Raw genomic sequence first — 21,240 nt, 5'->3', positions numbered from 1 at the left:
TAATAAATATCATTATGTTCATATTGTAAAGCAAAGAGCCAAAACATATGTTGCTTAGCATGTTTAGGGTGAATACATGAAATACAGGTGTTTAGTGTCTTTTATTAAGCTGTGTCAGGTTGGAATTTATATCAGAGTATAATTTGGGGAGGAAAATCCTTGCTGGGGATTCTGATAGAATTCACCCTCATTCTTACTAACAAAAACTGGTTGGAAGATTTGAAATAAAAACTTGTGAACATTAGTTTCTTAGTTTCTTACCAAGAAAAATTGCCACTGAATAAATCTGGGCTCCAATACTTTCTGTATCTTCTGAATGAAGAGGGAAGCATACTCCATTGGTGCCATAGTAGTTTTTGAAAAATTCCTTATTGCTCAATGGAATGAAAGCCACTATAAAACCAGTAATCCAAATGAGAATCAGAACTGTAATTGTTCTGCATTTTCCAGGTCTCACACATCTAAAAGGATAGACAATGCAGATGTATTTTTCCAATGTCAGAAATGTTAACAGTAAAACTGATACTTCTGTGGACAGAATGGCCAAAGATCCTACAAGCTGACAATGAGTACTCTCCATCCACAGCTGCGCATGCTTATTGTATTCTCCACGAAACTTTAGGTCAAAGCCTCCGATCACGAATAAATATATTCCCATTAAGCAGTCAGCACCTAGAGGAGTCATAGTTTCACAAATTTAGAGAAATAAATAGGTATCATAAAATCATCAATAAGCAATAATATTTTTAATGCTAGAAAAAATAGTCAAGTTTCTTCCAACTTAGGAAGAGGTAATTTTTATTCTCCTAATAATTCATTTACAGATGAGGATCTATTCATAGACTCTCTTTGGTAACCACTCTCAAAGGTACTCTCTACAGTTAATTATGCAATCATTTCTTCATTTTCCTTTAAAGTGCAAGTCTCTAACAGCACAGATCTTGTCTATTGTTCTAGACCCATCACGTAGAAGTGTCGAATAAATGAACAAAATGCAATCACGTAGAGCATTCAGTTAGGGACTCAGATGAGGATGGCATTACTTGGTTCTGCTCTTCCACTGAAATTCTCCCAACACAACAAGCTCAAGGTGTCATATAAAATCTTGGAGAAAGTAATTCACAAGTTCCTATGATAGAATAATGACTGAATTCTGAAGCCTATAATTTAAGAGATATGTATAATTATGAACTGCTTTGCAGTCAGTACAATTTTAAGGGGCTTAAATTACTTACCAGAGTTGGTCTAAGCAAAACTGTTTTCTCTCTTTTTCAATTTTTACATCTTTTTCTGTCTCTTTTTAGGGTCTCCAATCCCAGGAATTAGCTCTCTTACACTACTTGGCATATTTCTTTTTAAGCAAACGTTACATATCAGAAAGTGGGTGAGATTTTTGGATCGCACAAGCATTCTACACAAAATCCCTAAAATCACATCGCTGTATAAATCATAAGGCTGACCCTAAGCCTTTAACTCTGAAGTTACAGTCTAGGCTTCACCAAGGACATTGAGCTTACTAAAAATTTTGTAGCTAGCAATACAAAATAGTAAATGGCTTCTGAGTTCTGTTTCTTACATAGCTTGCAATAAAAAAAAACATTTAGACATTAGACTTTGAATAAGGATGGGGACAGCACATGGGGGCAGCACACATACAAAAGTAGAACCTCATGTAGATTGATGCTTTACTTGCTTGAGGGAGCATGGATAAATTCTAGACCACTTGACCTAGACTACAAACATCCTGAGGACTGGTTTCTTCCTTATTTTTCTTTGCAGTGTTCATTTAACATAACACCTTGCCATTACATTGCAACAACTTTTTGAAAAAATGAATACTCCCTAAAAATATTTTCTTATTTACACATTTCAGTTAGAGTGGAAAAAACTTCTAGTAGCTCAGAGATCAGGAAAACATGTAGTTGTTAAGTCAATATCTGTGAACTGGACATACACATAAAAAAGTAAGTATAGGTCTGCATGTAAAATTGTGACCATAGGAGGTTGCAATTTTATTTGTAGTAAAAGATTTTAGATGCGTCAACAAAATATTGTGCCTTCGGAGCCACTGTATGAGAGAGAACTAATAAATGAAAGCTTCCTTAATTTGCATAAGGTGATTAAATTTCCTAGTTTAAAAAACATATTTTTTTATTGCTAAAGTAATTCTATTTTCTTTGTAGAAAATGTAAAAACAGCATACAAGCAAAAAGGAGAAAAATGTAAAATTCCATAATTCTACCACTCACACAACTTATTTTCTAATAATAAAGCTTTTGTATATTTCAAAACTACAATTCCCCTTTAACCAGGAAATACTCACAGCAGAGAGAAATGATTGACATGGCATACAGCTTGTTCTCAGACCTGATATAAGGTCGCATGCAAATGACAAAAATGTTTCCAAAGCAGGTAACTGCAGATACAACCCAGACAAATACTCTCTGAATAATGCTTGCCAAGAGATTCTCTAGAGATGAAATTCCATCAGTGTTTGGTTTACAGCTGCGAACATGTGGTGCATACCCACAGTACTGGAATTTCTTAAAATATCTGGTATACAAAGAGAAAGTAAAATAAGATTTTCCATTTAATTCAGTGTCACCATACATTCATATTTATTTCCTACATTTTATCGGTAGAAAGAAAATGTCTTAAGATGAAATTGAGAGGACTAAAACATTAGGGATTCTGAAACTTTAAACTTACATCCAATTATCATTAGCTTGATTTCATTGTTAAAGAATGTGTGGGTGAGAGTAGCAAATAGGCATAATAAACATAACAAGTGTTAGACATGTCTTAGAATACAAACTGTTAGATGTGATCAAGAGAATGAATCCCTCCAGAGAAACCGTTATCGTACTCGCAATGGTTAGTATACGTAAATGCAGTTACACAGCTCCTATTGTGCTGCAAGTGACTGCTTTCTATCCCTCAGGGGAAGAGTTAAGTGTTTTCTTTTCTGTGCTTCCGTGGCTTTTTGTTATTGAAGTTATGATGTTATTTCAACACCAATGAAAGAAAAAAAAGAAAAGAAAAAAAGAAAAGAAAACATCCCATTAAAAAGTAGGCAAATGATCTGAACAGATATTTCTCAAAAGAAGACATACAAGGCTGGGCGCGGTGGCTCACGCCTATAATCCCAGCACTTTGGGAGGCCGAGGTGGGCGGATCACGAGGTCAGGATATTGAGACCATCCTGGCTAATACGGTAAAACCCCGTCTCTACTAAAAATACAAAAAATTAGCCAGGCGTGGTGGCGGGCTCCTGTAGTCCCAGCTACTCGGGAGGCTGAGGCAGGAGAATGGCGTGAACCCGGGAGGCGGAGCTTGCAGTGAGCCGAGATCGTGCCACTGCACTCCAGCCTGGGGGCGACAGAGCGAGACTCTGTCTCCAAAAAAAAAAAAAAAAAAAAAAAAAAGAAGACATACAAATGGCCAACCTATGCTTGAAAAAATGCTCAACCTCACTAATGATCAAGGAAATGCAAATTAAAACCACAATGAGGTATCATCTTACTCCAACGTTGGATGGATGGCTATTATCAAAAAGACCAAAAAGTAACAAATGCTGATGAGAATCTGGAGAAAAGGGAACTCTTATTGGCGGGAATGTAAATTAGTATAGGCACTATGGAGAACGGAGAACAATATGGGGGTTCCTCAGAAAACTACAAATAGAACTAGCATGTGGGCCGGGAGCAGTGGCTCATGCCTGTTATCTCAGCACTTTGGGAGGCCGAGGTGGGTGGATCACGCAGTCAGGAGATTGAGACCATCCTGGTTAACACGGTGAAAACCGGTCTCTACTAAAAACACAAAAAATTAGCCAGGCATGGTGGCGCACACCTGTAGTCCCAGCTACTTGGGAGGCTGAGGCAGGAGAATCACTTGAACCTGTGGAGGCAGAGGTTGCAGTGAGCCGAGATTGCGCCACTGCACTCCAGCCTGGGTGACAGAGCGAGACTCTGTCTCCAAAAAAAAAAAAAAAAAAAAAAAAAAAACTAGCATATGATCCAGGAATCCCATTCCTGAGAATCTATTCAAAGAAAAGAAAATCATATCAAAGAGATATCTGCACCCCCATGTTTATTGCAGCACTGATACAGGAGCTAAAAAGAAAGTATTTAGGCAGTTAGTGAGGGTAAGAGAGTCCTCGGTAAGCTTTCTCTTTTAATAAAAAGCAGCCCCCAATAATTTCTTTTCTAACAAAGAGCAGCCTGAAAAATTAAGCTGCAGACATAGAAAAGCAAGCTAGAAGCTTGCACAGGTGAATGCTGGCAGCTGTGCCAATAGGAAAAGGCTACCTGGAGGCCAAGCATGTTCAACATGGAGGCTCCATCTTTCCTTCTCTTTGTCAACCACATGTACAATAAAGAAGCAGACAACATGGTGCCAAACAGGTAGAGAACCCATCTGCGTAATGAAAGATTAGGGTGGGGCAGCCAGCTTCTTCGCATGCTATACAAATGGCACACCTGGTCCAAGCAATCTTTTGGGCCCTATGTAAATCAAACATGGCTTCCTCAAGCTACTGTATTAAAACCCTGTGCATTTCACCACAGAACTGGAAGACCTATTCAGGAGCCCCTCTCTCTCTGCAGGAGAGAGAGCTTTTCTCTTTCTCTCCCGTATTAAACCTCTGCTCTTAACCTCACTCCCTGTGTGTCCACGTCCTTAATTTCCTTGGCATGAGGCAACAAACCTCAGGAATTACCCCATACAAACAATGCTACTTCAGCACTATTCACAATAGCCAAGATATGGAGTCAACCTAGGTGTTGATGAACAGATGAATGGATAAAAAAATGTGGTAGATATACACAATGGAATATTCAGCTATAAAAAAAGAATGAAATTCTGTCATTGTGGCAACAAGGAGGGAAATGGAGGACATTACATTAAGTGGAATAAGCCAGGAATAATGTTAAACACCTCATGTTCTCATATATGGAAGCTAAAAATGTTGATCTTACAGAAGTAAAAGTAGAACAGAGGATACTACAGGCTGGGGAGGGTAAGGAGAAGGAAGAGACAGGGAGACTTATTAAAGAATTCAAAGTTACAACTAGAAAGGAGAATAAGTTCTCATATTGTATACCATGGTAGGATGTCTATAGTTAACAATAATGTATGGTTTCAAATAGCTAGAAGGAGGATATTGAATATTCTAAACATAAAGAAATGATAAATGTTTGAGAGGATGGATATGCTAATTATCCTTTATCCTGATCTGATCACTATACATTGTATGTACCAAAACATCACTATGTACCCCCATGAAGATGTGCAATTATTATTTGTCAATTAATAAAAATAACAAAATAATATTAAAGATTTTAAACATGGAAGTGCCACAGTAAAAGAAAAAAAAAAGAAGTTATATTATCTGTAACTACTTGCTAACATGCCTATCTCTCACACTAGATTTTGGTACATAATAAAGCGTTCAATAAATATTTGTTGAGTGACTTCTTTCATCAACAGAGAGAATTTCCTTGTTGATAAATATACCATGTGGATAATTTATAATTACTACTGTGTTACCACCAACACCAACACCTTTTATTGAGCATTTCTTAAGTATCAGAAATAAGTTCTCAAATGAATTCCGTGAGGTAGGTGTTAGCATCATTAATAGGAAGAGATGAATCTTCAGTGGAGGCAAGTTATTTGCTAGGAAATTTTCTACTAAATATGCAAATTGAACTTCAAATTAGATCTATTTGTCTATAAAGCCATGTGTTCTGCCAAAAAATATAAACGATCTTTAGTGTATAAAGAGCTATAATAAGAAAAGATAAAAACCTGATGATTACAATTTGTCCTGTCAAGCTCAAGGTCAATTGCTGATATTTCCCCATTCGGTTATATCCATTTATTCTGTAAACCATGAAGGACAGGAGAGCAGAACATGAGGAAAGAAGGAGTGTTGATTGGTATTTTACTATGTGTCTTAGGCTGAAGTTTTGCTTTTATCAACAGAATTATAGTAACTCTGTTTGCTGCTTTGGCTGCCCAGCACTCAATCACTCTTCTGATAATAGTGTTCTGATTTCCTTTGAGAGAATTACTTCTCCCTTTTTGAGAAGTTATGGTGGGACCTTCAGGGGAGGCAATCCCTAGCGCAGAGTAGGTAAGTACCCTAGACGTGATCAACTAGATTCTCTTCCCTGAAACTGAATCTGATTGAATGACACTTGGATGGATAATTCCAGAGGCTATAAATTATTCCTCAGATTCTGTGTTATACCATTTTCTTCCAATAAATTCTGTTCTGTTTAATTTAGTCAGATTGCTTTATGTTGCATACAAGAAAGGAATCTTTTATAAGCCATCTTTCTGAGGAACTATGGAAAACACAAACAGGGTTCTGTGTTAGACTTAAAATACAAGCAAGATTACAGAGTTGATGGTAGCTGACATTTTCTAAATTATTGAAAATTAATTTCCATGGCATGGATCATTCTAATAACTGCTATAAAATTGCATTCAATTAAAAAAGTGCTTCTAAAGCATGTAATCACAGGTACAACTAGACATACTCTTTGAATAAAAGATGTTTCAAAGTTTACCATTTCATCCATGCACGCTTGCTTGAATCATGCCTTGATATATGGGGATATTTTCATTGAGAAAGACTTCTTCTTAACTACCTTCATTTGCAGCATTGATTTATTTATAATTATTTTATATTGCCTATATAAATTCCTTCCTCTTCATCTGGTAGCACTTGTACTATGTGATATAGTTTGGATATTTGTCTACTCCAAATCTCATGTCAAAAGTTGATTCCCAATGTTGGAGGTGGGGCCCAGTAGGAGGTGTTTGGGTCATGGGGTAGATCCCTCATGAATGGTGTGGTGTCCTTCCTGCAGTAATAAGTGAGTTCTCCTTCTATTATTTCACATGAAATCTGATTGTTAAAAAGAGCTGGCACCTCCTCTTCTCTCTCTGGCTTTCTCTCTCGCCATTTGACACACCTACTCCCTCTTTGTCCTCTGCCATGATTAAAAGCTTTCCTGACGACCTCACCAAAATTAGAGGTTGGTACCATGCTTCTCTTACAACTTACAGAACTGTGAGCCAAAATAAACTCTTCCTTATAAACTACCCAGCCTCCGATATTCCTTTGTAGTAATGCAAAATGGACTAACACACCCTATACACCAATTACTAGCTCATTAGGCAAACATCAATATCTGTGAACAGTTATTAGAGCTGAGGAGAACTTCTTACAAGACCAAGTGGATTCCCCTCAAACTCATGTTTCCTGAGATTCAAAAAATCTCCTATGAGATTCTACTAGACTGTGGAAAACTAAAATCATCTCACCCAATATCAAAGGTTTAAGAGTTTTAATTATTGTTTAGACATGTCTCAGTCCACTTGGCTGCTGTAACAAAAATACCATAGACTGAGTGACTTAGACAACGAATGTTCATTTCTCACAGTTCTGGAGGCTGGGAAGACCAAGATCAAGGTGCCAGCAGATTCAGTGTCTGGTAGGGGACCACATGTTTCATAGATGGCCATCGTCTCTGTCTGTCTTCACAAGGTGGAGGGGCAAGGGTCGTCTCCAGAGTCTCTTTTCTTTTCTTTTTTTCCTTTTTGAGATGGAGTCTCACTCTGTCACCCAGGCTAGAGTGCAGTGGCACCATCTTGGCTCACTGCAACCTCCACCTCCAGGGTTCAAGCGATTCTCCTGCCTCAGCCTCCTGAGTAGCTGGAATCACCACCACGCCTGGCTAATTTTTGTATTTTTAGTAGAGACGAGGTTTCACCATGTTGGCCAGGCTGGTCTTGAACTCTTGACCTCAGGTGATCCACCCACCTCGGCCGCCCAAAGTGCTGGGATTACAGGCATGAGCCACTGGCCTGGACCAGAGTCTGTTTTCTAAGGGCACTAATCCCACTCATGAAGGCTCTGTCCTCATGACCTAGTCACCTCCCAAAGGCCCTACCTCCTTGTACCATTGCATTGGGGTTAGTATTTCAATATATACATTTTGGAGGAACACAAACTTTCAGTTTATAGCTGGCAAATTAGTAGAAAATATTAATAGATTGGATGCATTATCATAATACACATGGAAACAAATATTAACATCACAGTGAAAAACAATAAAATATCTACTTACATGTGAGAGAGATTCATAAGAGGTCTAAACATCCTTTGTTGGATATTTGAAATTTCAATCCCTTCTAGGCTGCTAAAAATATCAAATTAATAATCAATCAAAGGAACATGTATTATACATGGTTTAATAAATTGAGTTTCTGTGAAGGACAATTTAATAAAATGCTTATAGTTAACACTTACTCTGAACAAAATAATTATACTCAACCCACCCACTTCCCCAAATCCTCCTCCTTCTGATTGTGTTATTTATACACGTATTATCTTCCTTATTTGATTTTTTTCAGATCCTCACAGATAATGGCACAATGCTTTGTGCGTTTTAACTAATCAATAAATATGTGTGGAATAAATGCACAAGCATTATCTTTTGTACAATATTACAACAGCAGAGGATGCTTTACATCCTTGAAAATTTCCTAGTAATTTTTAATTAATAAATTTTTTTCTAATAAAATGTCATTTTACTGAGGGAACACTCAAATTAAATGAACTGAAGCTTACCTTTTTTTTTTTTTTTTTTTGAGACAGGGTCTTCCTCTGTTGCCCAGGCTGGTGTGGTGGTATGAACAGGGCTTACTGCAGCCTCAACCTCCCAACTCAAGCAATGTTCCCACCTCAGCCTCCCAAGTAGCTAGGACCACAGGTGCATGCCACCACACTCAACTAATTTGCTTACTTTTATTTTTTTGTAGAGGCAGCGTCTCCCTATGTTGCCCAGGTTGTTCTTCAACTCCTGATCTCAAGCAATCCTCCTGCTTCGGACTCCCAAAGTGCTGAGTTTACAGGTGTGAACCACTGCACTCAGCCCTGAAGCTTATCTTTTAAGGCAATTCTTTGGCTCTAACAGAATTTTTGTCTTTTTGTGTGTGTGTGGTACAAGTAAGGATTTATATAATCTAGAATATTCCATCTTGGGGTAAAAACACTTATAATAAATTATAAAATACCCAGTGTTAAGAGAGTGAATATGCACAGATGTCTTTGAAGGGTCAAAGCAAACAAATCAACATAAGCTCCTAATGACTTATAGAAAAATATAAAATAATTCATCATTATTTTTTAATTTACAAATATATAAGATAAAACTAATAGTTGTCTGTTTATAGTTCAGCAAGCACTCATATGTTTTTGTGGAGCTAAACTAATGTCTTGGAAATAAAGCTTATGATTTGAAGTAAATATATAAAAATATACATTGTTAGTATTTAAAAAACAATTTTATCATAAAACTATCCCCATATGTGAATACTTACAGAGACTTGAGTTTGACAAGATAATCAAATTGGTTTGCTTGAATTTTCTGGATTGGATTATAGGAAAGATTCCTGTTTTTTAAAAAAAAGCAGCAATAGGTCATTTCTAAAAACTACATGAGTAAAGCGAGTGAATCTGTTTATTTTGGGTTACTTTAACATATTTATGAACAAAAGTATACAATAACTCGTAATGGATGAAAGACTTAAACTGTAAAATTATAAAACGACTAGAAGAAAACATAGGTGGAAAGCCCCAGGACATTAACCTGGGTGATGATTTTTTTGGATATTGCCCCAAAAATATAGGCAACAAAAGTGAAATAGATGAATGGGATTACATAAAACTAAAAAGCCTCTGCACAGCTAAGGAAACAATCAACAGAGTGAGGAGACAACCTGTGTAATGGGGGACAATATTTGCAAATCATATATCTGGTAAGTGGTTAATACCCAAAATGTGTAAGGAACTCAAACAACTCAGCAAGAAAACAAATAAGCTGGTTAAAAATTAGGGAAAGGGCTTGAATAGACATTTTTCAAAAGAAGACATATAAATGACTAACAGGTATATGAAAAAGTGCTTAACATCACTAATCATCAGAGAAATGCAAACTGAAACCACAATATTACCTCACACCTTTTAGAATAATTTTTATCAAAAAGATGAAAGATAAGGGTTGAGGATGATTTGAAGAAAAGGTTGCCCTTGCATACTGGTGATGGGAATATAAATTAGTACAACCATTATGGAAAATAGTATGGGGCTTCCTCAAAAATCAAAAATTGAACTACTACATGATCCAGAAATTCCTCTACTGGATATATATCCAAAGGAAATAAAATCAGTATATTAAAGAGATTTCTGTACTCCCATATTCATTGCAGCATTATTCATAATAGCCAAGGTATGGATTCAACCCAAGTGTCCATCAAAGGATGACTTGATAAAAAAAAATGTATACATACACAATAGAATACTATTCAGCCTTAAAAAACACAGAAAATCCTGTCATTTGCAACAACATGAATGAATCTGGAGGACATTATGATACATGAAGTAAGTCAGGCATAGAAAGACAATTACCACATGATCTCATTTATATGTGGAATCTAAAAAAGCTGAACTCATGGAAGTAGAGAGTAGAAGGTGGTCACTAGAGGCAGGTGGGAAAGGATTGGAATATATTGGTCAAAAGGTACAAAAATTTCACTTAGAAAAGAGGAATAAGTTCAAGACATCTATTGTGTAACATGCTGACTATAGCAAATAACAATGTATTGTATTCTTGAAAATTGCTAAGAGAGTAGACGTTAAGTGTTCTCACCACAAAAAATAAGTATGTGAGATGATGCATATGTTAATTAGCCCAATTTAGGCATTCCACAATGTATACATATTTCAAAACATCATGTTGTACTGATAAATATATACAATTTTTGTTTGTCAGTGAAATAAAGAGATAGCAATAGCATTGGCCTCACAGGGTTGATTGTACATGTAAGTGAATTAATTAAGATAAAACACTTAGAACAGTGCCCAGCTTGTGGTAGATACTCTGTGATTACGGTAGTGATAGACTGAGACCTAATAAAACATAGGCATGAAGGCGGAGCTGTCAAGAAAGGGCTGCCACCAGAGAAGTGGTAGGGGACTGAGAAAGAGCCGCACCTACTTCACATTTTGCCTAAGATCAGATATGGTTTAAATAAAATGAAATAAAATAATCTCATTTAGTCAAAATTTGAATTAATGGAATAATATATCATATCTTTTACAATAAATCTTAAGTCATGAAACATGAAATGAAAAGTAGACTTTAAAGGGAATTTATTGTTATATTTTAATTTTTTAGAGATGGGGACTTGCTATGTTGCTCAGGCTGTACTCAAACTCCTGGGCTCAAGGGATCCTCCTGCCCCAGCTTCTCAACTTACTGGGACTACAAGCACCTGCCTTCTTAAAGAGAACTGAAAGGTAAATTTAAATGGAGAAAATTTCAGAATCTTTGAAAAACAACACCTTGAAACAAGAATCATTGATTAAAGGAAACTTCTCAGGAAAATTTCTCTTTTTAAAATATTTAGACTGGGTGTGGTGGCTCATGCCTGTAATCCCAGCATTTTGGGAGGCCGAGGTGAGAGAATGGCATGAGCCTTGAAGTCCAATATGAGCAGCCTGGGCAACATAATGAGGCCCCCATCTCTACAAAAACAAAATTAAAAAAAAAGAGGAAATAAACAAAAATATTTACTGAAGATTAGACCATAAGTTACATGGGGGATGGAAGGAACTGCTGGGGGAGCCACAGTTACAGAAAGAAGGAAAGAGAGAAAGAATGACAATGACCAATGGGTTGTATAAAAAAATGAAGTGGACTCAGCAAACTAGAAATAAAAGGAAACTACCTCACATAATAAAGGATGTATATGAAAACCCACACTCAATGGTAAAAGACCAAAAGCTTTCCCCTAAGAGTGGGAACAAGACAAGGATTCCTGCTTTTACCACTTTCATTCAGCATAATGTTGGAAGTCCTAATTAGAACAATTCGGCAAGAAAAAAAAATGAAAGGCAGGCATCCAAATTGTAAAAGAAGAAAAAAAAGATCTCTGTTTACAGGTGATGTAATCTTATATGTAGAATATCCTAAAGATTTAACTAAAAAGAAATCCATTTGAACTAAAACATTCATCAACATTCCTGGATATAAAATTAACACACAAAAATCAGTTGTGTTTCTATATGCAATGAATAATCACAAAAGAAAATGAGGAAAAGAATTCCATTTACAATAGCATCAAAAGAATAATATACTTAAATAAACTTAACCAAGGAGGTGAAAGATAAATACCCTGGCAACTGCGAAACATTGCTGAAAGAAAATAAGGAAGACACCAATGAAAGGAAAGACATGCTATGTTCACAGATCAGAAGACTTAATATTAAGATGTCAGTATTGCTCAAAGTGAGCTACAGATTCAAAGCAACCTGCCAAAATCCCATTGCCTTTTTTTTTTCTGCAGAAATATGAAAATCCATCCTAAAATTCATATGGAAAATGCAGGGAGCCCACATAGCCAAACAATCTTGAAAAAAGCAGAACAAAATTGGAGATTTTACACCACTTAATTTCAAAACATACTACAAAGCTACAGCAATCAGTGTGGTACTGGCTGAAATACAGACATGTAGACTAATGGAATAGAATAGAGAGCTCAGGAATAAACCCACAGATATATGGTCAAATGATTTTCAACAAGGGTGCCAAGGACATTCAATGGGGAAAGAGTAGTCTTTTCAATAAATTGTGTTGAGAAAACTGGACATCCACATGCAAAAGAATGAAGTTGGATCCTTACCTTACACCATGTACATAAGTTAACTCAAAATGGATTTAAGACCTAAATGTTAAAGCTAAAAACTATAAGACTCTTAGAAGAAATCATACAGGAAAAGCTTCATGACATGACACCAATGACATTCGGTGTTATTTTGGATATGACACCAAAAGCATAAGTAACAAAAAAAGAAATTTAAAAATTAGACTATACATAAATTAAAAACTTTTGTGCATCAAAGGACATCATAATAGAGTGAAAAGGCAGCCCATACAATGGGAGAAAATATTTGAAAATCATGTATCTGAAAAGAAGTTAACATCTAGAATATATAAGAACTCCAACAATCTAACAACTACAGAAAACCTGAACAATCCAATTGAAAAATGAGTGAATGACTTGAACAGATTTTTCTGCAAGAAGGTATCCAAATGGTCAATAAGCACATGAAAAGTTGCTCAACATCATTAATCACTGGGAATCACAAAACAAAATCACAGTGAGATACCATTTCACATCCATTAGCATGCCTATTATCAAAAAAACAGAAAATACCAAGTGTTGGGAAGGATGTGGAGAAATGGAAACCCTAGTATACTACTAGCGGAAATGTAAAATGGTTAAACTCCTATGGAAAACAGAATGAAACATACATTAAAAATAAAATGACAGAAATGTATGAAACAGCAATTCTACTTTTGAGAGTAGGTACCTAAAAATTGAAAGCAGGGTGAACAGATATTTGTACGCCCACGTTCATAGCAACATTATCCACAATAGGCAAAAGATGGAAGCAACTAAAACATCCATTGATGGGTGAATAAACACTGCAATACATATACACAATGAAATATTGTTCAGCCTTAAGAAGGAAGGAAATTCATTTCTGCTACAACAGAAATGAAACTTGAAGACAGTATGCTAAGTAGAATAGGCCTGTCACAAAAAGATAAATATTCCATGATTTTACTTCTATGAGGTATCTAGAGTAGTCAAATTCACACAGACACAAAGTAGAATGGTGGTAGCCAGGGGATGGGGGAACGGTGAGTGGGAAGTTAGTGTTTAGTGGCTAGAGTTTCAGTTTTGCAACATGAAAAACTTCTGGAGGTAGATGGTGGTGGCGGTTGGGCAGCAATGTGAATGTAGCTAATGCTACTCAACTACACACTTAAAAATGGCTAATTTTATGTTATGCATATTTTACAATTTAAAAAATAATAAAATAAAGAAACGAGGTGGCAAAATTAACATCAGTCTTACAATTGTGACAGCTCCTTCAGGTCCTTGAATATAAGCGGTGGAAGATTTTCAATCTTATTACTTCCTAAATCCCTGGAGAAATAATTGCAAATATGTGATATTATTTTCTTAAGACTTTACTCATTGTTCTGAAATTCATTAGGAAACCACTATACAACTTTTCAACAATGCCATTGGTGAGTTATATTAATCACCAGAAGTCTAAAAATTTAAAAAAGGAGCAAAGTTGGAAAATATAAAAATATTTTATTCCATTTCATCATCCCCTGGAAGACAAATACTTGATGGTATTTAATCTTTTTTTTTTGAGACCGAGTATCGCTCTGTCACCCAGGCTGGAGTGTAGTGGTGCGATTTTGGCACACCACAACCTCCGTCTCCCGGGTTCAAGTGATTCTCCTGCCTCAGCCTCCCCAGTAGGTGAGATTACAGGTGTGTGCTACCATGCCCGGCTAATTTTTGTATTTTTAGTAGAGATGGGGTTTCACTATGTTGGCCAGGTTGGTCTCGAACTCCTGACCTTGTGATCCAATCGCCTCAGCCTCCCAAAGTGCTGGGATTACAGGCGTGAGCCACTGCACCTGGCCTGATCTGGTTTTAATCAATCGCATTTTCTCATTCTTTTGATTTCTGTGTTGTGCCCCTTCTTCCTTTGTTCTCTTTTTTTGTGTGTTAGAATAGATGCATGGTTTGCGATCTTAATTTTTTTCTTCCGCTTAGGATTGTTGTGATTATTATGGAAGTGTATTATTTCAAGTTCGAGTTTCTTCCACAGCTGATATACACAGGATCTCATATTATCCTGGGGTAGGATACTTTGCATGTCATCTCATGTATGTGTAGAGGGTCTGCTTAACATGGTATGACCTCGTACCTTAGTCCTAAAAAGGTGTTTGACAGCAGCACCTCTCGTGGTAGCTTTGACAGTGACAGCTCTCATGTGAAAGGCCTCAGATTCTTTTATACAAGAAAAAGTTTCAATAGACTTGAGCTCTGTAAGGTGATCAAGAGATACTAAGGGAAAGTCTAACCTTTTCTTCTATTCATCTCCAAATCATATTTGTTGCCACTGGGATAGGTAGGAGAATGAATAGATGTATTTGTTACATATGCTGGTTTGCTTATAAGGCAAACGTTAGATTTTTTGACCTCGAAGGGTAGGACAATTTTAGACTGAGTTTTTAAAACTAAAAATAAGTGGCTAATATAATGTGATAACTATTATAAACGTCTTTGCTGCAAACTGAACCTGGAGACTATTGCTGTTAGTTACATATTTATCGGTGAATTGTCAACAGATTGTTCTGATTAGACAACTGAAGGAATTGTTCTAAAATTCCACCTCTTTCATAAAGAGTTGGAATCTCCTTCAATAGCTTACTGTACCTTAGGAGATGAAATCAAAACCACATTGTGTGAGTGCAGTGGCACAAACGGCTCACTGCAACCTCCACCTCCCGGGCTTAAGCCATGCTCCCGCCTCAGCCTCCTGAGTAGCTGGGACTACAGCCATATGCCACCATGCCCAGCTAATCTTTGTATTTTTGATAGAGACTGGGTTTCTTCATGTTCCCCAGGCTGGTCTTGAACTCCTGGGCACAAGTGATCGTCCCGTCTCAGCCTCCCAAAGTGCTGGGATTACAGATGTGAGCCACTGCGCCTGGCCATAATGAACCTTTAAATATTCAAATGTCTTGCCATTGACTATGTTTCCAGTCTCCTTGCCTACCACTTTCTACCCAAAGTAACTTTTCACCATGACCCGAATGCACTTCAGTATTTTAATCCCCATGCTCTTCTTTCCCTCCTTGTGATCTCATATTCATCCTTCTAGACTTCATTCAAACATCATTCCTCTGTTTAACCTCTGAGCCCAGGGAGGTTAAGTGTTTTGTCCTTTGTTCTCCTATGCATTCCTCTTGCACACTTCTATTATAGCACATATAACACATATAGCACATATAACATCATACTACAACTGTTTCTGTACATATGTGCTTCCTTTCTGAAACGTGAGTTCTTTGAGTACAAGAACGATACCTATTCATCTGGGTTACCCAGTGCCTAGCTCAGTTTTGGACTAGCTGTTTTCTCCATCCCCAGTTAGAAGACTATGAATAGACTGAGTCTATCTGCTTCATCTTTAGTAAAAGTGGGGCACAATTTCAGTTCCTTGTATAGGAAGCCAAGTAAAATATTGATCATATTAGTAAAGCAATGTGCAAACGGATTTAAAATGGTGCACTGGGATATTAAAATTCCAAATGTCTTGTTCAACAATTACTGGTGGGAGTGTGGGTTTTTGTTATCAGAGCAAATCCTGGCAGATAGTTCTAACAGCATGAATCATGTAATGGGATAGGGTTGGCCCAGATCCCAAGTGACATTTGAAAGGGCCATTTTCTCAGCTTAAGTTTAGGAAAGTTAGGCTAAACTTAATTGGAGTCAAGGTCCATTTCTGAATGAACTCAGGAAACACCTTGTAAACTAGAGTAGTTGACTTTAAAAGCTCAAATTAAGTCACCCACGTGGCAAAGATTTTCTGTCACTAGAGCTACTTAAAGTCCTCTGTGACAAGTGAATCCTCTTTGTCCTCATTAACTCTGTTGGTGTGATGGAGCCTGGAGGGGCACAGAGTGTTGTTCAACCCTCTCTCAGAAGGACACTTTAGATATAGACTCATCCAATGAAAGCCATCGACTCTTAGAAAACATGCTATTTTTGTCCTGGTGAATCTGATTTTTCAGGTAAGTGTTTAATATGGGATTAGGTGCATTAAAGTCCACCTAATAATTAGCAAGACAAATTATTGGCCTTGGTTACCCTCTGCAGTTTGTATTATTCTTTCCTTTACTTCTGAACCTGGATTAGCATCGGTTATGCACTAAGCCCTTTGAGTTCATGTTCACTGTTGGTTATTGATATATAAAATCTGCACCTGACTGCCACCATGAAGGCTAGGATTTGAAGGAACTGTCCCTTGATATTCAGGTATGATTTCAAGTGGATGAAACAAGAAAAAGTATATAGTTAGTATCCCTTGACTAACTTGTATTCTAATGTCTAGATAATACTTTGGATCATCCAGCTGCATCTCCCCCTACTATTCAGACTACTTTCCTATGTGCTGATGATATGGTTCAATTATCACGTGCCAGGAGTTGCTACAACAGATGGTTGGGTCTATTTGTTTTTAAGATTTTCCTGCACATTTTGTGAATGATTGGAACTGACCACCAAAGAGTGTTTCAGGCTACAGATAAAATGTTGGGTTTTTAATGGCTCATTCCCTGATGTTTTGGGGCAGAATGCAGGATTGTTACCTGAGAAACGTTCCTGCTTCTGGCACATGTATTCCCTCTGCCTAGCATAAGGAAAAACACATTGTAACTTCTTGAGTGCCCAAGTAAGGTGTCCTGGTGTTATTTTCGTAACATTCTAATTGTATTCTTTAATTTTTATGGATAAGTTTTAATAAATCACTGTTCTGTCTAGCTAATTGTCAAAACATGTAGCTCTATCCACATTCAGATTCTTTCCAGAAAATGGATACTACTTGGGCACAGTGGCTCAAGTCTGTAATACCAACAGTATGGGAAGCTGAGGCGGGAGGATTGCTTAAGGCCAGGAGTTCTAGGCCAGCCCCAGCAACACAGAGACCCTGTCTCTACAAAAAATAAAAAAAAATTGGCTGGGCATGGTGGTGTGCTATAGTCCTAGCTACACAAGAGGCTGAGGTGGGAGGATCACTTGAGCCCAAGGAGTTCGAGGTTACGGTGAGCTATGATTGTACCATTGCACTTCAGCTTGGGCAACAGAGTGACACCCTGGCACTAGAAAAAAAGCAAACAAAAAAATGAAAAGAAAAAAATTGACACTAAAATATAAAAAAAGGTCTGAAGGATAAGCACTTCATCCATTGTTCTACATCTATTTTATTCTGAAAATCAACTACAATGTGCTTAGACCACGGGCTTCGGTTCATCATAGAATTGTTATAATGCCCTTTGGAATTATGTCATTGGCATTAAAAAGGGGCATTATAAAAATAATTTATCTCTTCCATTATTATAGGTAGGAATATTATCCACAGTAGTGTCTAATTTCCTTATGGATCCAAGATTATCCTTTGGTTTCAAATCAGCAAAGTGGTATCTTCTAATCTTATGGTCCCTGAATCCTAATCCTTTAGGAAACATAATAACAAATTTACTAGCCTGGCCAGCATGGTGAAACCCCATCTTTACTAAAAATACAAAAATTAGCTGGGCATGGTGGGATGCGCCTGTAATCCCAGCTACTCAGGAGGCTGAGGCAGGATATTCACTTGAACCTGGGAGGCGGAGGTTGCAGTGAGCCGAGGTCGTGCCACTGCACTCCAGCCTGGGCGACAGAGTGAGACCCTGTCTCAAAACAAACAAAACAAAAAACAAAAACAAAACAAAAAACAAAAACAAAACAAAAAACCCCCCACAAATTTACCGTCCTTCTTTAGGAGTAGAACAGAGTGGTGTAGAATGTATTTTATTTATTAATTTTATACTGGCTTTATTATTTCTTTACAGCTGTGTTTCCTTTAACCCACTTTCCTCAAATATTTATATTTTTATTTTCCATATTTTTTGTATGCCATCTGAATTCCTTTGTGGCTTGAGGTGTATATATGTAAATAATGCTTAGAAAGAGGAGATAAGTAATATTTCTTAAATGTATAAACACATGTAAGTACAAGTGTGAAAAAACAGTAGAAAGAAAATTCTTATCAGTATATGTTCAGTCATACTTACAATTCATCCAGTTTCTGGAGAGGTGCAAAAGTATTTTCATTTAAGTGATTAATTTTGTTTTTCCTCATCACTCTGAAAGTAAAAAGAAAAATACATTGTAACTTCTTTAGGTAACCGACAAGAATTACTAAAGAGAGGAACAGTATGCAGAAACAAAGATAATGAATATACAGTACATTTTTCACATAAAGACATTTTGAAGTAGTATAAATTATCCAATTTAATTTTAATCCTAAATTTCTCAAATGTTTTGATGATGATAATAATAGAAATTCAAAATTTTAAGTGAAATAGGGAGGAAGAGCTTTGCACGAGAAATGGTGAAAACCCCAACTTTTGAGAATACAGACTGCATATCTTGCAACCAAGAGCATAGGAGCTGTTTTAGACTTGTCTCTTCAGTCTGCATAGCATGACTGTCTAACAAAATAGCCCACCCACCACAGCACTCCTACTCATTTGTTACTTGATGTGATTTTGGGCGGATCTGCCTAAGGAAGTCCACTCTTAGCTGAACCCCTTTAGAAGAATCTCTAATTTGGGATGCTGAATCAGTCTGTTTAACTCTTGACATTTCTGCACTGATCTCATGTGTTACCAGCTAGCCTAGAGGACCAACTCAGAACTAAGTTTTAAAGGGCTTTTAATTTTTTAAACATTGTATGACATGTCTTCAAATTGTCCTTTCCCATTTATTTCCTCACTGCACTCCAAACCATTACCACCATTTCCCAATATTCTTGGACCTTAAAAGCACAACACCTGCCAAGAGGAAATCCACAAATAATCTCTTAATACAGAGGTTTCCTTAAAAATAAATACAAGTACAATAGAAAAGAAATTCTAAGTTTTTCAGATATCTATTTGTTCTGTGTCCTTCAGGTGCAATTTGGTTTCCTTTGGGCAATTACTATACACTATTTTGCATTATTTATATCAAGCACCCTGTACCTGAAGATTGCTGAACTCAGGAGGAGTTCAAACTGGAACTCATTGGAACCCATTGGAATGGGGGGAATTGGAGAAAACATATGGTAATATCAGTGGGAGCTATTGTATCGCCTATATACAGGGGTCCTGTGTAGTCTAGGATAATGGTTTTCAAATCATTCCTGTGGTAACACACAGTAAAAAATGTGTTTTATATTGGATCATAAAACACACACACACACACACACACACACACACACACACACACACACACCCTAAGGCTCATGAAACAATACATTTATTATCTGCATTGCAGTCTGATATAATCTATTCAATTAAATTCTGTTTCCCTTAAAAATGCTGACAAGGGTATAATAAATTGTGCTATATATTACTTTCATCACCTACTTATTAGTTGCAATCCATAGTTTGAAAAACATTCTGGTAAAATAAGCTGTGAATAGGAGAGTTGGATTTTTTTTAACTGAAGGAAGACCTAACATCCTTTACTTTTAACAGAAAATGCCATGTGAATTTAAAATAGGCCAGAGATGCATAAGAAGGAATTACACTCATTAACACTTCAAGGTTTATCTTGATGTCCATAATTACATCCTCAAGGCTGTGAACATTCAGCAGTATTTTGTTTTTCATTTTGATTGTAACTATTGTTTCACAATTGTAAAGAAAAACTTAATTTATGCCATAATAATTTGCAAAGGATAAACATTCTTATAGGCTAAGACTTCAATTTAGTGTTTCTCAAACTGAGATCCAACAACAGACTCTTGATGTTCTTTGGGATTTTTTTTTCCATAAAATGGGTGTTTTTAAATTTTATTTGTAAGAAAATATAATATTACTTCAAAAGCATAGCATATTACTTACAAAACAGTTAAATTACTGCAGGAAATAAAAGTCAAATTTCTTAAATTATGGATATGGTTGCCTTCAAGGTCCCTGGAACATAAAAATAAAATGATACAGCTAAATCTTAATCATGCAGAGAAATAAATTGGTTAAAATTATTTGCCTTCTAATAAAATATCTTTTCTTTACATACTGTTTATTTCATATAGACTCTCACTTGTAGCCATTTCTATTACAGCTGAAATTATATATATAAATATCTATATTATACACTTTTTTCTATGTTAAAGGTAAAAATGTTTTGCATCCCATCTGTATCATGAGTGCATACGGGCATGTATATGAGAAATTGAAAAGAACAAGAAGTCAAATTGAAAACATTTGTTATGATAAACACCTAATTTATTAACTGATATTTCATAATGAACCATATGAAACATTTGTCCAAAGTTACCGATGGCATTTCCCTAAATGGTGTGATTTTATTTCGCTACAGTCTGCATCAGATTCTATTATTGTTGCAAAAGCTGCTGCTGCCAAAACAATATTTAGCTCCTACCTTTCCAGCCTAATCACTCCCCAGAAAAAATCCTCAATAATCTTTTACTATTGGGAATACCCTTATTTGCTTTTTATATTGTCTCAAAGG

General features: G+C 36.4%; 1 protein-coding gene across 14 annotated transcripts in view; it reads right to left on the bottom strand.

Moving 5' to 3' along the window:
* The window catches only part of RXFP1 (relaxin family peptide receptor 1), a 131,302-nt gene that overhangs the window by 5,951 nt on the left and 104,111 nt on the right, over positions 1-21,240 (bottom strand). For 5 of the 14 annotated variants that reach the window (XM_001144181.8, XM_001144257.8, XM_063809972.1 and 2 more), the window contains 7 exons: positions 20,610-20,681; positions 18,792-18,863; positions 14,005-14,076; positions 9,400-9,471; positions 8,145-8,216; positions 2,324-2,553; positions 262-672 (listed from right to left, as the gene is read on the bottom strand). In XM_001144181.8, the coding sequence (XP_001144181.4) occupies positions 262-672; positions 2,324-2,553; positions 8,145-8,216; positions 9,400-9,471; positions 14,005-14,076; positions 18,792-18,863; positions 20,610-20,681 (1,001 nt within the window). The remainder of the gene's footprint in view (positions 1-261; positions 673-2,323; positions 2,554-8,144; positions 8,217-9,399; positions 9,472-14,004; positions 14,077-18,791; positions 18,864-20,609; positions 20,682-21,240) is intronic. The other 9 variants (XM_063809967.1, XM_016952453.4, XM_009448476.5 and 6 more) reach the window with 5 other exon arrangements.

The sequence above is a fragment of the Pan troglodytes genome, chromosome 3 (genome assembly GCF_028858775.2).
Source record: "Pan troglodytes isolate AG18354 chromosome 3, NHGRI_mPanTro3-v2.0_pri, whole genome shotgun sequence".
NCBI classification, from domain to species: domain Eukaryota; kingdom Metazoa; phylum Chordata; class Mammalia; order Primates; family Hominidae; genus Pan; species Pan troglodytes.
Note: the sequence above shows the minus strand (reverse complement) of the source record. Positions and strands in the feature narration are given on the sequence as shown.